The sequence below is a fragment of the Catharus ustulatus genome, chromosome 22 (genome assembly GCF_009819885.2).
Source record: "Catharus ustulatus isolate bCatUst1 chromosome 22, bCatUst1.pri.v2, whole genome shotgun sequence".
NCBI lineage: Eukaryota > Metazoa > Chordata > Aves > Passeriformes > Turdidae > Catharus > Catharus ustulatus.
The window spans coordinates 6,478,068-6,495,698 of NC_046242.1; the positions used below are offsets into that span (position 1 = coordinate 6,478,068).

The window sequence follows — 17,631 nt, forward strand, 5'->3', positions numbered from 1 at the left end:
GAGTGCTTGGCTGCTCTCCAGCCTCCCTACGAGCATCAGTGCTAACGCAAGGCACACAACAGCACCCAGGCTGGCCGTGATTAATAGAGTGCTGAACACGCTGCTTTCCACATACACACACTTTTCATTCCCTTGCTTCCATAGATCATGGACTTATCCTCAAAATATCTGACTGAAATTGAATTTGGCTTCTCTCTCAACCGTTCATTTCCTATGTTATGCAAGGTTATATCCTTTTCTGCATGAGCAGAACCAAACCAGCTGCAGCTTTTGAGAAGAAAATGTGTTTTCAATTATGAAGTTGGCCTGAATATTGAACCACAGTTCTACTGCTGCTCTAATTGAGCCATCATGGAGTGAACGTACAGGAAAGAAATTGTATTAATTAGGTTTGGAAATTTAACATAAGGAAATTAAAGGGGGTAAAATAGAAAAATATGAGTATCAGCTCAGGAGCAGCCCTTCAAAATGCAGAAGGAACGTAGGTCTGAAGTGGTTTAGGCACACACATTATTAGAGCACTCCTTCAAAGACATGATTAGTAGTTCCAGCACATCAAACTGATTTTCAGCTTCTGTTGTCTGCATATGGAAAATTATTAAATTACTCGACTGACCAAATTAATAGTTTAAAGAGCAATTCAGCTGAGTGGGGAGCCAGAGTGGTCTCATCAGAATGGCAATACCCTAAAAGTACTTGCTCTGGGAGAAGAATATGAGAAATGGCTTTCACAGACATCAAGTCCAGCACGTTGTTTTGGAGTCTGTGCCTTAGAGGGTTCTCCAAATGAGGGATTACTGCATTACTGTTGGACAGTGCTCTTATGCCACATGAAAAGAATGCTAATGACCTCAGGAAATCCTTTCCCAGCCTTAAAATATCTGTCTGATGACTTCACAAATACGGATTCCAACGTTAGATTGCCATACCACAACTTCAGTTCTGTAAATTAACATAGCCCAAGAACATCCCTTCTTTTTGGTTGGTTTTTTTTTTTTTTTTTTTCAGATTTCATGTACATATATCCATCCACTGATGTACCCATGGTAAAGCACAGTGACCTGCCCAAAACACAGCTTTTTCAGATGGCTGCTAGCAGAACTGCCTTGTTAATTATATATAATAATCATTTCATGACTGCATGGTACAGAAGCTCTTTAACCTCTCCTGATTCTGTCCTGTATTTAGCCCAGCACAGGGAGAGCAAACCATTAATAAGTTGCATCCTCAAATTAATGGCAAGGAAAAGGAAAAGCAAGACAGAGATTTAAGATCAAAATGACAGGAATTTTACACTTCTGAAATTAATGACTTTTAACTGTCTTGCTCACAATAGCCTATTTACACCACCCAGACCTTAAATCTTCCAGGGAAGGCAGAAAAGTTACCCACAGATTTCAAAAGAACAATACCATCAGCTCTGAAGCAGACACAACATTCTGTTAAATTAGAAAACTGCCTTCAAATTTCCATTAAGATCCTAAATAAGGAAAAAGTACTATAATAAATTATTCTCCAGTGATGAATTAATAGGGGCTCATGCTGCACAAGGAATGCATGTGAAAATTTGTAGTATGCTAAATTTCATTTTATAGTGCTTTTACTTTAACTCTTATCATAAAAAATCCAGTTACTTAACACACTGAGATCTATACCAAAAAAAAGTTATTTCCAAGTACTAATGGAAACTGAATATTTGATAACTAGAACAGTTTTTATCTGAATGAATGAGATAAATAACTAAGGAATACAGAATGTTCTGCTTTGTCCGGTATTTATAAGTTCATATGATATAAAGGAAGAAGTATCAACATTCCATGCTTGAACTGAAGAGAAAAATTGGCTAAAGTGACCTGTGGGTTTGTTTAAAAAAGCCAACTGGCCCCAGGTTTACCAGCAGTTCTCAAAAATCGTGCCTGAGAGGGGACATAAGTACCTGAGCTTAACTTCCCCTCTCTCCAAGTCATGTCAGGCTCACCCAGGCACAGTTCAAGGATTTAAGTTCAGGTTTAAGTTACTTGAGCTGACTTGTGATGCTCCTGCCCCTGGCTTTGCTCTCCTGAGCTGCTGCTCTGAACCCACCTGGTGGGAAACTAAGTCAGCAAAAGAGAGGAAAAAAACCCAAACATTTTGCTAAATGTGGGATCACACCAGGAAAAGTGCTGAGGAAAGGCAGGGGTGGGGAGCAGGGACACAGCAATATCCATGTAAAACTGCTCAAATATCTGCATTTATCAGGGAGCTGCCTTCATCCTCTGCTCTGCTGGCCCTCCCTGAGCCCAGAGCCCTGTGCCAGTGCAGCCCACATGGCACTGCAAAAGCCCCCTTCCCTTCCGATGTGGATCTCATTTATTATTCCATGCCAAAAGCATCTAATTCTAAGAGTAGAGCTTGAGCAAAGGATGGGGCAGCAGCAGCAGTGGGGGGTGAAGACAGGAGTCAGGCAAAAATGTGGTGGAGACTCTCCCATAGGGACATGGAGAAGTTGCATCAGGCAAGAACCTTTTTCCTCAGTTCTGAGTGAGCAGCTGATGGTGCCCCAAAGTTCCAGATTCTCACCCACACTGCCTATGGAGGCTGTTCCTACAACATTCCCTACTCCTGCTCCAGGACACTCACTCTCCAGCTAAAGGGGCCCTAAAAACATTTACTCTCATGACTTCTCCACTTACCTCTGCTTTATTTACTCACTGCTGTTGATTTTTTAAAAAAAACCCAAAATCACAGAATCACAGAAAGGTTTGGGTTGGAAGGGAACCTTAAAGCCCATCTTGTTCCAGCTCCCTTGCCCTGTGCACCTTTCACTAGAGCAGGTTACTCAGAGCCCATCCAGCCTGGCCTTGAACCTTCCAGGGACAAATCTGGGGCTGAAAACTGATGTCTGTGTAGTAAAATCAGGGAACCTCTTGTCCTATTCCTCCTCCCTGCTCACATCCCACCCCACAGGTACTGTGTGGCCAAAAGGTCCCTCTGCCAGCTCCTCCCAGGACATTCAGTATCACCTGACAGGTAATAAATTATTGCAAGGCATTCCCAGGGGCTGCTGGGGTCAGGCTCTGTTCCCAGCAGTGCTGCTCCCTCAGCCTCTCAGGGGACAGCAATTGCAGAATTTGAAATAGAGAGAAGCCTATTTGCTCAACAAAACTTGTTTCTGAGATACCCAGAGCAGTCATCTCCTGATGTTTCAGAAAGTCAGCCTTAACAACAACCAGAAACCAGATCTATATCCTGAACAATCAAATATAACTCAACAGAACAGGCTCATATCCTCAGTATTTTGATTTGTCTCCAAAACAAGATACAGTAATTACATCTATAATCAAATACCATAATTCACAGTTTAATGTGGTGCATTTATGTAGTCAATCATGATTAGTTCAGGTTTTTTAGGTTTCTGAAACCCTGTCTCGATTAGGAAGACTGGAATCACCAGCTCAGAGATTCAGCAGCACAATCTTTAATGAATTTGTGCTTCGTTTATGTAACAGGGGATTACAGCAGCAAATTTTACTCAGGTGATGTTGAATTTATACCAAAATAAACTTCACTTTTATATCATTGAAGCAAAACTACAGGAGAGGAGTGTGTGTGAGCCGTACCAAGATAACAGGGAGCTGTCTCCAGCAGGGAAGATCTAATGGGAGAATCTCCTTCGCTGTAGCCAAATTTAAATTTATGCTTTTTACTTGATCCTCAGACATTCCCTTCATTAAAGAACAGTGCTGAAAGCACACATGTACTTTTCAGTCAGAGCATTGCAAGCTTGGAACTGAAGTGAAAAGGTTCTGAGAGCACTGCAATGCACTCGGAGCAATTCTGAAGTGTAAATTTCCATTGGCAAACGGACTCACGCAAGTCATTCTTTGTTCTCACAAATGTCTGCTGGATACATCAAGGACAAAGTTACCCTGTTTATTTATTTATTTCTAGAAATACTTGGGAAATCAGGTTGTAAACCAAGAAGTGCCATGCTGTTTTTAAATGAAGGATTATTGCCTCGTTGGGACGCAGATTTAGGGGGATGTAGAAGTGATCAGGAATGCAAGCCTCACTCAGGGGAGCCATGCACTTAAATCCCAATCCTGCAAACCCTCCTGAACTTCCCTGTGCTGGAACACAACTGCTGAGGGGCAGAGCTCTGTCATGTGCACCAGTGTGAGCTCAAGCCTCCCTCCAGCACCCCATGCAGGCATGGAGCTTTAAGGGACAAATGTGATTTCCACCCTCCCTCCCTGGCGCTTCTGAGCGGCACAACCTCGGCTCCCATCTGGCCACAGCGAAAATGGAAAACTCTCTAATTGGCCCAGCTGCCTTTGCCTATAGAAACTCTTCAGAATAACAACAGTTGGCTTTTAAACTCGTGAACACTCTGCTCATGTGGAGAGAAACCCAGGTTGGAGCCAGCAGCAGGGCTGTAGAGCTTCAGCCTTTCCAACAAACACCTGCCAAGCCAAGGGTTTCCATCAACCCTCTGGAATATAATGTTTTACAGCTGCAAAGCTTTGCAGGGAGAACAATTTGCAGTGTTTTATGAGTGCACTGCACTGCATTCATGAACAGCTCAACCTGGAGGGTCAGTGAGACCCAGCGAGATGGATGTGCCACCTGGGTCCTGCCACAGTGACAGGAGGCTCAGGGAGGCTCAGGGAGGCTCAGAGCAAAGAGATGTGACCACTTTAGATTGTCCAGCACAAACCCAGTGTATCACAGAATCCCAGGATGACCTGGGTTGGAAGGGACCTTAAGGATCATCTTGTTCCAACCCACTGCCATGGGCAGGGACACTTTCCTTCATCCCAGGTTGCTCAGAGCCCCATCCAGTCTGGTTTTAAACACTTCCAGGGATGAGGCAGCCACAAGGGCCCCACCACCCTCACAGGAAAGGCTTCCTTCCCAATATCCAATCTAAACCTCCTCTCTGTCAGTTCAAAGCCATTCCCCCTTGTGCTGTCACTTTGTGCTCCTGTAAAAGCTCCCTGTCCATCTTCAGGCTCCCTTCAGGTGCTGCCATTCCCTGCACACACAAAATGCAAAGGGCTGAGCCTTGAGGGCTCTGCCCACACACACCAGGCTTGTGTGAGGCATCCTAAAACATCCTAAAAAAAAAAGCATCCAACATGAAAACATCCTAAGAACCAGAAGAAGCTCTTACCTCTCCCTGGAAACTCTTCAGTAGTGGAGCTACCTGTTTGCGCAGGTCCTGGAAGAGAGAAGCAGGATATGCCATCAGAAAAGCTGCAAAGGACAAGTCAGCATCACATTTTCCCTGATGTTATTTTCAGTTCTCAAGTGTTACTTAAATTCTGATCGCATTTTGTCGGAGCTTTGATTAAAATAGAATTATACCTGGATTTCACTTTGAATTTCCAGTGTGATATACACCTGCAAATGGTATTAATTATCCAAACTGTGGTGGTGCTGGGTAAGCATTGAATGCCTTCAGTCTCCTAATTCAGCTGAAACTTTAATGAGATTAGCAGTAAATGTCTCTATCTACCTCCACAGCAGCTACACCCCTGAACTTATGCCAAGAAAATTCCCACAAATGGAAGCCAGGCTTAAAGGAAGATGATTTTGGACCATCATTTCAACTAGAAGTGTTGCTATTTTGTAAAATCTCTGTTTTATTTATTATTTTCCCAAGAGTGCTCTGGCTTTAGTCATCAGAGAACTGGAGCTCATTTAGGATGACAAGTATTATTTTTTGGTTTCTGTATAACTCAAAATTTCTTCTTCCAAATTACAACACACTCAGTGCTACAAAATTCATTAAAATACTGCCCACAGAATCACTCTAAAGGTTTATAGCATATTTTTACTTAGCAACTGAGATAATTTAGGACAAAAAAAGGTATATTTATTGTACAGAAAATTTTCTATGGTTTCAGTTCTAAGCTGGTTTGGGTCTAATTCACTTACAAATTCCATAATTCTTATTATGTGTGTGCCTGAAAAATAAAATTCAGTAACTTTGCAGAGGACACTGTTAATCATACACAACCAAGATGCTGCATTCCTGCTTTTGCCACTGACAAGACACAAGCAGCCACTTCATAGTGCACTTACACCTGGAAATAAATCTGGGAGAGGATCCAACCAATAACCTGAGGCTGCATCACTTGGGAGGGCAGCACTGATGCTGCTGCAGGGAGAGGCTGGATTTCCCATCCTTGGAGATTTCCAAGGCTCAGCTTAGCAGAACTAGTGCTAAATGAGTGCTGAAGAGACATTTTTAAGGCCAGGTGAGATTTAGTCAGGCTCTGGACAACCCCTCCAATGCTGAGTCCTACAGTGCTCTGGGAACTCTGGAACAGTCAGCAGCTGCTTCAGGAGCCATGAAATCTTCTACCTGCACACAGGCCACAGTCCTGAGCTACCTGAACCTCATACAGGGGGTCACAAAGACACATCTGAAGCATTTTCTCTGTACAGAAAAGGGTCTGTGGAAGCCCCAAGCTTTTTGGATAAGAGGTGACCTTAAAAAGTTGGGAAATTCTCTTTTCCAACACATTTACTTTTACATCTACAGTCATGCAACATATTGGATGTTAAACCACTCACCAAAACACTCTCAACCCTGGGTTTAATCTGATTTTCCTGAAGGAAAAGTAGGCTTTTGAGAGAAGTGATTTTTGTCATTTAAATGACAAGTCATGCAGAGAGTTGGAGTATCAGGAGTTCTCCCACTCCCTGAGAAATGGCTTAGGGGGCCCAAGGCAAATGAAGCTATCAAAGACAAATGATCAGTCAAATTTCACTTCTGACATGGTTATTGCACTAAAATACAGCTTAATCCCCATCAAGTCAAGGATAATATTGCAGCTTTCTGAGCTCCCTCTTCGGACTGAACCAAACTGTGCTGCTGTTCTTAGGCCAAGCCAAGTCACCCAAAATGTTTCCTGAAATATCCTGCTGCCTGTTCTGGGACACAGAAAGGTGGGACACTGTCCTTGTGGATCACAAACATCTACAAATTACACTTCCACCAAAGCAAACTGGCAGGTTGAGCAGCTTTTCCCCATTCCCTGCCTCCTCAGGGAGACCTGAGGGCTGTGCACATTTTAGAACATGTTTTCTTTGTAACCTGATGATGCTGACATTGAAGAAATAACAATAACCACTGATGGCAAAATAAATGCCCACATTCAAGGCCAAAATCTGGCAGAGGTGGTTTTAGTGCCCAGTGAAATTACAAACAGAATTAGATTTACAGCCTGGATATCGGCACATTTATAAAATCAGGAAAAATAATATCATCCAAGCAAAGCAACTTTTCTTGAAATAAAAATCTCAGCTGGTTGAAAATCATTGGGTTTAGGGTTTTTGTCCCTGATATTGCCTCTGAATTTACTGTCTTGTTTGGCACCAGCCAGAAAAGTGATGTCAGAAGTGAAGGCAGAAATACAGGAGGTGTAATCCCAGATCCAGAGGCAGGAGAATGTCATCCTTGCTCCTGGGTCCATGGCAAGCTCTAGCCAAGATCCTGCTGTTTAACTGCCTCCTCTGGCACATCCTGACTTCTGAGAGACAGGATTTGCAGCACTTTTTATTTCATGATATAAACTATGTCAGTACTTCACCTTCATATTCCTCTTGAATAATGAGGGAATGTTGTTTGTAACAGCAGAGAGGGAGAGAAGCAGGGATGGAGAGGAATAGAAGGAGCACCCCAAAGCCATGAAAACAGAAACAAAAAGAGAGAAAACCTTTCAAGTGCATTCACTTAGCAAATTCAGGATGCTGAACACTAATCCCAGCAATCAGAAGGTGACCAAGCAAAATTCATGTCATCATGGGAAAACATGTGCTTGATTCAGACAGGGAGGGGGTCAAACTTTATGTAAAATATTTTCTGCTAGAGGAGAAGGCAGCTGAGGGTGATTCAGCTCCACTGGCAAGCAATGGCTTCTCCCACTGCAATCCATGCAGGGCAATCCCAGGACACAGCACAGCACACACTTGAAGGGGTAAAATGCTTTGACAACTTGAAATCTTCACAATAACTTGAAATCTGTTGCAGCTGAACAATTGAGACAGAGCATCCCACTGCCATTCCCTTCCCAGAGCAAACAGGCCAGGAAAGGGAACTGCAGGGATGTGATCCAGTGTTCTAAACTCAGCCAAACACTCCATGCAGGTGAGTGGATAAATGGCACACAGCAAAAGGCATAAACACCTTTTTCACACCAGTTTTTTTTCTTTTCTCCCCTCTTTTCCTGGCTTGCCCTTGGAAAGAGTTTATAGGAAAGAGTTTATAGGGTACTTTTATAATTCCTTCCTTGGCGAAACAACATCAAAACTTGAGACAGCTCACAACCAAAGGGAAATAAAAATAAACAGACAGAAGTCAGGAATACATATGCCTCGAGTCACAGCTCTGCTGGGGAGATTTATTTTTGGCAGTTTGGAAAAATTTCTCATCAGACTTTGTCTCAAAATATTACACTGAACTTCAAACAGAATTTTACCTTCTTTACACTAAATTGAACAGGAAGAAGGACGTTCAGCTCAGACCCGAGGGAGTCTGCAGTGTTGGTTAGCAAGGACACAGGGTGATTTATTATCTGTTTAAAGTGTGGTGGCCTTTACTGCCTGGGCTGTGATCAAAACAGGAAAAGCATCCAGGCTCCAGCCCTCACAAAGCTACCAAACCACTGCAGCCAAGCAGAACAGCTGAAAAGGGTCCATGTAACAGAACATTAAAACAAATTATAATTTATCAACACAAACACACTGAAATATTTGAGTACAGGGATACAATCCCATTATTAGCCTATTTTTCCATGCCATCTAAATACATGCCTTCTTTCTCTCTGGATGATTTATCAGGGGTAGAGCAGTTTTCTGAAAAGGGCTCTATCACAGACAAACTCAGTATCTGATGAAGAGCCATGAATTAGGATGCTGTATCATTATCTGAATCAAATCTGATGGCTGAAAGCTAATACAGCATTTCCTCTTTACAAGAGTAAAAACAATGAGTTTATATTTTGATCAAGTAGCTAAACAATGAAATCTGAATCCACATAATTTTTAACTCCCTTTCCATTCTCATTAAAAATAACTCCACAGAAAATAAACCAAGACTAAATCTGTGTTAAAATCCTGGGCAACACATGCATTTTTCTGACAACTAAGCTACATTATTTATCTGGATCCTAACAGCCTGTGTACAGTACAGAGGACACAGAAATGGTCAGGCTACCAACACTGTATTTGTAATTTACTTGAGGTCTGAAGCTACACAAGCACCTTCTGATCTCCTCACAGGCTGCTCCATCTCATTTACCTCCCAAATGCTTCTCTCTAAATGTCACAACAAGAGCCCTCTGACCCCAGTTTGATGAAGTGGCCCAGCAAGGCTAAGCTTGACCTCCACACCTTCATCATCCACACAAGCACTGCTGTCCTGAGAACAAGCAGCCCCAACACCTGGGTGAACATTCCAGAACCACATTTCCCACTGAGTGCTCCGTGTTTTGTGTGCTGGAGCCACCAGGGGCTGGGGGATGTCACTGAGTCTGGCACAGGAGCCCTAATGAGGAGCAGCCCTGTGCTATCAGCGTGGGTGACTGTGGCTTTCCTTTTGGTCCCTGGTGGTATTTACCAGGACCAGAGAGTGCTAATTTCATTTAGCTATCTCTCAGAATTTCATTTAGCTATCTCTCAGGAGCTCACATTTAGCCAGCAGAGAAAGACTGGAGGCCTTACTTGACGAGTTCCACAAGAGTCTTTATTTCATGTGAAGGGAGTCAGGCAGGATTCTCTCAGAACAAAGGAGAGACAGGCATATTTATAGGTTCAGGGGGGATTGAAACTACAACCAATAAAAGTTTATACAAAGAACAGCATCCAATCTAAGTGAGAAGTTCTAAAGGTGAACTGACCAACTACACAGACTAATTTCTAACCAATTATCTTCCAAAGTGTTAGGAGAGAGACCAAATTCTTAAAGATTTTGGCTCAACCTTGGTATCTAGGATACCTTATCTATTATAGCAAGTTCCAGGGGCCAGGGGAAGATGGTTTTGGAGGAATTGTATCATCCACAGGTGACATCCCCAGCTCAGCTGTCACAACCCATTCTGGAGCAGCCCCATCACTGCAGCTTCCCCCTCGTGCCCCCTTCCCTGGTAACCACAGGGAACAAGGCACTGACTGCCTGGACAGCCTGAGCCCTGATTCTTTCTTGGAAAAACTTTATAAAAAGATAGGAAAAAAAAAAAAAACCAACACAAAACAACCTCTAGACAACCCCCAGGATGTACTGGCTGGGCAGGAGAATGGTTGTGATTCCATAAACACCTAACACTTCCCATCCCTGGACATGTTGGATGGAGCTTGGAGCAACCTGGGCTAGTGGAAGGTGTGGAATGAGATGAGATTTAAGGTCCCTTCCAACCCAAAGCATTCCATGAGTCCATGGTAAGGAACAGCACAGCTGAAGGGCAGCTCTCCTGTCACAAACCAGTGCCAGGGTTATGCCCCTCTCCAGAGGCAGCGTGCTGGGAGGGTGGATGTTGGTCCCTAGGGCTTGGGAGGATGTTTATCCTGCACAGCCAGGGCTCCACACACTCCATCCACCCCACTATTATCTCCAGAATGTTGCTGAGTTTCCCATAAATCCAGCTGAAAGGGGGAGAGGTGAAGGCAGCCAAGCACGAAGGATTTGGGAAGAACGCTGGCATCGACTTCTGAGGTGTGTTTGATTATTGTGCACTTCAAGGACACAACTTGTCACCATGAAACACACAAATCAGCAAGTTAACTATAATTAGGAGTAAGCAGTTCTGCTGGTTAATTAGAGAGAGGCAGCAAGCACAGATGCTTCACCCTGCTATGGGGAAATGGGTGAAGGGCTTGGGATCACTCAGACACTCACCTCCCAGTGCACAAGTTCTAAATATTATTTCTTTGTATTATGAAAAATCCAGAATATTCCATTTTTTTTTCCCATCAGAAATCCTGGGCACGTGTGATTGGGGGTGTACTAAAGGAAACATTTAAGTCTTTATATTTAATTAGTTCCAGCAAGTTCCACTTTGCTTTAATCTAAAAGAGATGCAACTGAAATCCCAGTAGCTGTTCAAACAGGTATTATACAGTAGCTTAGATGACTTAATTCCTAAAATATAAAGCAAAGTAAATCATATGAGTAAACAATTTATTGCTCAATTTACACTTTGATTTAATGAGATATAAAACCTCTTATTGCTTAAGGCTGCTGAAGTATTTACTTGAAATCCAATCATTAAAGAATGAATCATGATCTTATCAATCTTCTGTGATATTTTTAGTTATTTCAGTACACTAACATGCCAGTGTTTTCTCTGTACAAAAAAAAACCTTTTTAAGTTACATTTATAGATATGTATCAACCTAGCACAATGATAAATAAAAAATCTTGATTTACAGTAGCAAAATGTACACCACAGTACTTTCAGAAATATTTCAAGCTCACAGATCTTGTGCAAATTCCATTAGCTTTAATTATTTATTAGCAGTAGATTTAGATTACTGTTCTTGACCTATTTTTCAGTGTATGGACCCACCCAGCAAGAAGTGAAAAAATATTCCATTTGTGAAGGGCTGATTTAGTGAGCACAGACTTCATCTTCGAGTGAGCACTGAGCAAAACCCTGGGCACTGCAATTCAGGGGGAGAGAGGCTCCAAAGCAGGGCCTGAGAGCAAACACTGACAGAGCTCCCTTGAAAAGAGACTGAATTTTTGCTGTTTGACCACTTCAGACAATTTTACAAGATTGCAGCCACATGACAATCCCAAAGGAAGGGACAGCAGACGCCACGGAGGAATTTCAAGAGTTTCTTTGTGGAAATTCCCTGGTTTCTACCAAAGAGCACGTGGCTCCTACTCAGCCATGGGGAAAGGGGACAAGAGGGAGAATTTTGGGGCTGCTCCTGTGGCCCCTTGCAGTGTCCAGGTGCAAAGTGAGCTCTTCCCAAGCTGGGGAAATTCAACATCTGGGAAGGAGCCTCCTCACCACGCTGGGACTTTGCCTTCAGTGGAATTTGCCTGAGTCTTAATGGAATCCTCTTATGGTCCCTTCCAAGTTCCAATATACAAAAAGCTCACAGGTTTATTCTGGGCCATGTCCAAACAGCCTGGGGACCTTCCCAGCTCTTTAAAAAGCTGAGAGGAACTGCTGCACCCACATATATGTATGGAAGTGCATGTATATATACACACATACACTATGCAGAATAGAAAAAGGATTTTTTTAAACTAACTTTACAAATTAATGTGGTGAACCAAGCTTTTTAGTGTCATGTGACAGCCCTGGTGTCATTTATAAACCAGTGAGTTAAGGGTGGCTAGGAAAGACCTTGAACAGGAAAACTATGCAGAACTTAAAAAGTAGAGTTGCAAGGAAACAAAAATATTAGTTCAAATAAAAATGATTCAGGTGGAGCTTTGCAAGGAGGTAATTCTAATGAAATGAAAGCCTGGTCACTAAAATTCCAGTAGGGAAAAAAAGGAAAAGATTACTTGGGTAGCAGTTCACCAATACACACAGAAAATCAAGCAACACTTTTAACAAACATTAATTTAATTATCCCACTGGATAATGACTCCATGGGGATTGTCCCGCCTGCTCTCTTGTTAAATCCAATGCTGAAGGCTTGAGGTGACACCAAACATGCCATGACAGACCCTTGTCATGGGAAAAACCACATCTCATCATCCCAGATCAGCAGAACTTCTTATTTATGTAATGAAAACTCATCTGATACACTAAATAAATATTTCAGAATCTCTGAAGTGCGCTGTTCTTGCCAGCAAGACAACCACATGGCAGTGAAATCCAGGAATTGCCACTGCTTAGGCCAGGATCCCTACACAGAGTAAAGATAACAAGAGCTTTGTTAGGTACCTGCAGATGTTATCAGATGAGCCCATCTGTCCAAAAAAATGGGAAACAAACTGACTGCTTAGTTGTGCACCCCAATATAGCTTTACACCCCCAAAACCCAGCCTCACCTACATTTGTCAAATTTTAAGCAGAACAGCTCTGTCCCTCCATAAATTCCATGTTGCTCCACAAGTTCTCTGCCTCTGTGATTTGGGTTTTCCAGTCAAAAAGATCCTGAACACTCCTCCCAAATCACAACCTGCAGGATAAAATCCTCCATCCACTGTATTTCCCACTGTGAAAGTCTATAGAGAAAGTATTCCTAATGCTCCCCTGGTTATCCAGAATTACAGCCTGCAGATCAGAGGTTTCTCTTCGGTGTAAAATGGGGAACATCTGAAAAAAGGTAATTATTATGAGCCCTAAAAATTAACAGGTCTAATGAGAGGCTAATGACAGGGGCCATGACTCTGCAGAAGAGGCACCTAAGTGCTGTGGTCCAATTAACAACACCAGTTCAAACACAGCCTAATGCTTCACATGGTGGATTTAGAAAGAAGAATATTTAATGTGAAACCATAATTGCCACTGTAATTTTCTGTATTCCCTCCCCACAAGCAGGGCTGGAATCAGAGTGCACCCTGCTTCAGCCCTCTGGGATGATGGAGCAGGAGTTGGAGTTGGCAGCACTGGGATTTCTCCTCAGTCTCCAGGAAAAGATGGGTAGAACCATTCAGAAATCATGAATCCCAATGTACTGCTTCATTTAGGAATAGTGAGATTACTGAAAAATATTCATGTTTTGAAACCTGTTATTGATTTCCAGAATGCAAGGATCTTGCTTTGAAGTCAAGTTAATTTCCAAGCAGAATAATTCTGTGTTAAATACAATAACCAGGAGCCTTACAGGCCATCTGTGAACTGGGGAGGAGCTGCTGGGACAGCAGGGATTGCAAAATTGTTCCCCTTACTTATTTTTTGCACACAGATTACAAATGTAGCTGTGAGCAGCCTGTGCATTAATCACACTCTGCCATACCTGCATGTAAGAGCACAGGTGTATTTACTGATTTCTATCATTACACTCAGCCTTTAGCTTTGATTTCAATGCAGGAAAATCCAATGCTATGCAATCCTCTACTAATCTTTTTATAAGATTTTCTTCTTAATCTTGATCCTGACCATCCAGTTTTATTCAAAAGCCAGTTGCTCCTACAGGAAACACGTTGGTTTTTGAGGACTTGAGTAAAAAGCCTGCTGTCCTGCAAATACATGTCCTATATTTGCTAAAGCTCTCATGACCATCATCTCTGCTGTCTGTATGTTCTGTGTGACTTCTTCCATGCAGGGAGTCTCTGGCTGTGGATTCAGGCCTCGCCCTTTGGATGCAGCTAACGTGGCAACTTCAGATTCCAACAAAAATGAGAAATTCAAATGAAAAACAAAAAATTGACAACCTCAAAAACATCAGTATACAGACCCAAAGGTTTTACTACATCTAATTTAGCATACCTGGTAAAAACACCTTGAAATTAATCTAACTGTCATCCTGCTGACCTAAATAAAAAAACAGAGCACAGAGCTTTTCATGTTGCTTCAGTGAGTGAAGCAATTGGGAGAAAACAAACTTTTGCTGCCTTTACTCTTCCTGGCAAAATTCCTATGGAAACAGGCTCAGGCCCATAATGCACATGCTTTGGGAGCACACAGTAGATAGAAATGAATCATCCAGATGAAAGCAAGCAAGAGCTCACTACAGACTTATTCAATACATTTACTGTTTGTTAGCTGAACTTGAGGAATAAAAAACCCACATAAAGCGCTTTGAGCAGCAGCATCCCCTCACAACTGTAATATATACTCTCAGCTGGGATTAATTCCCAAATTCATGTGCTCAACTGTGAACTGTTGCAGTGTTTCGAGGGGGTGGGGAGGGAAAGGAGATAAAAGGAGCAGGAAAAGGAACCCAAAGGATGGAAGACGAGGAAGGGAGACGCGGGGAGCGGGAGCAAGCGGTTCTGCCGAAGCACAATCAGCTCCATGGCAGATTAAAATGAGGCACATTTGTATAATAATAAATCAGCAGAATTAATACAGGCTTATCTTCTACCAACTTAGAAGGGGGAGGTGACAAATTGCACTTGAGGACAAACAGTTTGACTGTTGCCAGCATAAGCTGAGCGTCTATAGGAAATGGCTAAATTTAGACAGCCAGCTTTTGATGAGAGCAACGGAAATTAATTCAAGTTTTTTGTCTGTGGTTTGTGTTTTGTTTTTTGGGATTTTTTTTAAAGAGCTCTAGAATGTTACTCATCTCTTGAAACTCTTACCAAAAGAAGAGACTTCATAAATGCACCATCCTCCCTGCCTACTCCCTCCTACTCTTCCCCCTATAAAAGGAAGAATTGCTCCTTTGGGCTACAGCAATTTGGGAACTTAATGCAGTTTAACAAATTCCCTATCTCTTGGCTGGAGCTGTTTGGCTCCAACACATGAATCAGAGAAGTCCATAAACGTCTGGAGGATTCCTACAGACTTTTCCTTGCATGACTATATATGGCAACTACAGATGAAGTTATCTACCATCATTTTAACCTAAGCTTCAAACTTTGTACCTTATTCCTGGTTTTGTGGCAAACTTCCCTCAGCTGCAGCGCTGCTAAATTAGACATAAACTTTTCCCACCACTTTTCCCACTCATTGCAAGGTAGTAAAAATTAATTGAATTAAGATATACTTAAGTAAAAATTAAATTTTGTCAGTGTCTCTCAGCAATGCATTTCTGTGAGGAGGGACCCAGACTGATGTTGTGGAGCTCATGTTCTCACTCACACTATTCTGCTGTCATTGAAGGTGCACCTCACCAAACAGCAGATGTTTTCCATCACTTATTACCTGAAATACCAAGTAACACCAAGTGCCATGAGAAGTCAGGCACAAACTGGCAATAGAGGCAAAATCCAGACTTAAAAAAAAAATAAAAGGTCAAAACTGCCCGACTGATGTACAGAGGGACTTAAAAAGGAATTCCAGAAATGCTTGCAACACCCTTTATCCAGAGAAATACTCAATAAACTTCTTCCTATCACCATCTTTTATACATCTGATCATTTTTACAAGACGCTGAAGTGTATACATCAAAGCCAGCAGCATGTGAGACAATTCTGAAGGCTTTTAGCTGCATCCAAAACCTTCTCTGTGCATCCAAAGTAAAGGGTACACCAAGTTCAAGCACCTTCTTTAAGCTAAATATTCCTAAGTCGCCTCAAAATGGGCATCCAGGGCCACTGAGGGCTCAAGGCAGGAGCTCCTCAAAGCCAGGAGTGAAACAGGCTGAGCAAACTTGAAAGACTGGAAGCCAACACTGAGTTTTGGATGCAAAAAACACTACAGGGCTCACTTTAAAATGACATTTAAAGCAAATATCCAAAGCCAGACTCTTCCTGGGCAAGAGGATTTGTATTTCTACAAATAATGGCCCTGGTGAAACCTCAGCAGCTGATGAAGGCTGCTCTGAACAGTGGGGCAGAGTCACAGAGGGTTGAGAGCTGCCAACACAAAATATAAGCACGGTCATGCTCCGTCTGGTGAAACACTCTTAGGAAATGCAGATAAAATAGCAAAAGAAAAAGCTACTGTTCAGAGGAGATTGTATCTTACCCAGCTGCTTTTAACACCCTGCAGTTAAACCAGGTTATTTTAAATTCCTTAAGGCACGCTGTGTCTGGAAATGCAATGTTTGAATAAGCACTCCTAAGACCCAAAGCATATCAGGTTTTCCCACCTGACTGCAGCCTCAGAGATGCTGACATTTCTGAGCTGTGGAGCTCCCTCTTGGCCAGCTCAGCACAGACACTGAGGACCACCATCAGGGAGGAAAAAAAGGTAAAACTGGGCAAGGGACATCACAGAATCTCTGAATTGGCATTGATTAATCAAGTGACTTATCTGAAGTTATAACTTCTATTTATTGGATCCTGGTCATCTGCTTATGAAAAGATGCAATTGCTCGTTTTTAAAATTGATTTTGGAATGGCTTCTGCAGCATTTGATGGTCCAGACCTGAGGACTGAGATGTTCACCCACGCCATGAGTTACACATGCCAGTGATCCATCAAAACGGACAAGATTATTTTTGACACTGCTCCCAAAGTTTGTGTAAGAACAAGGAAACGTTTCGGTGCCATCATCAGATAGCAGAAGCATAAACAACTGTTAGCACCTCTGGGGAGAGAGCAGGTATCATCCAGCTGCATTCCATCCGTGCTTTTCCTTAGGGCAGATGTAGGGAAAGCACTGCACACAAAAACTGCTGCTGGGTCAAGCTGCAGCTGCACCAGCTGTGATGTGACCCCACAGAGCAGCTCCTGTGCTGCCATCTGACTTTTTCCAGACCTAGAATCTGAATTTTTAGGGTGGCTCTTGCTGCTGGATGAGCTCCCAGCAGATTCCTGGCTGGAGCAGGGATCCCCCAGGCTTGCTGCCCACTCAGCACAACCCTCCTGTGCTCCCCATTCCCCCACCCTCCTTTTGACCAGGAGTTCACTTTTGGGATAAATAGCCCATTAAAGGGATCCAAACCAGCCAAGGTCATTCCCCCCATAAACAACTTGTCCAGTATTTCCTAAAGGACTTTGCTCTCTCTCATTTTTCCACCCAATTTTTTCAACAGCTTTAAACTGATGCTTGGGAGCATTTCCCATTGAAAACCAGAACACTGAAGTGTGTAATATGTCCCCAAAACATAAATATTTGCCAG

The 17,631-nt window shown here is 42.6% G+C and overlaps 1 protein-coding gene across 6 annotated transcripts in view; it reads right to left on the reverse strand.

Annotated features, from left to right (window-relative positions):
- Positions 1–17,631, reverse strand: part of CUX1 (cut like homeobox 1) — a 268,976-nt gene that overhangs the window by 156,643 nt on the left and 94,702 nt on the right. For all 6 annotated transcript variants that reach the window (XM_033077920.2, XM_033077921.1, XM_033077918.1 and 3 more), the window contains exon 3: positions 5,153–5,200. In XM_033077920.2, the coding sequence (XP_032933811.1) occupies positions 5,153–5,200 (48 nt within the window). The remainder of the gene's footprint in view (positions 1–5,152; positions 5,201–17,631) is intronic.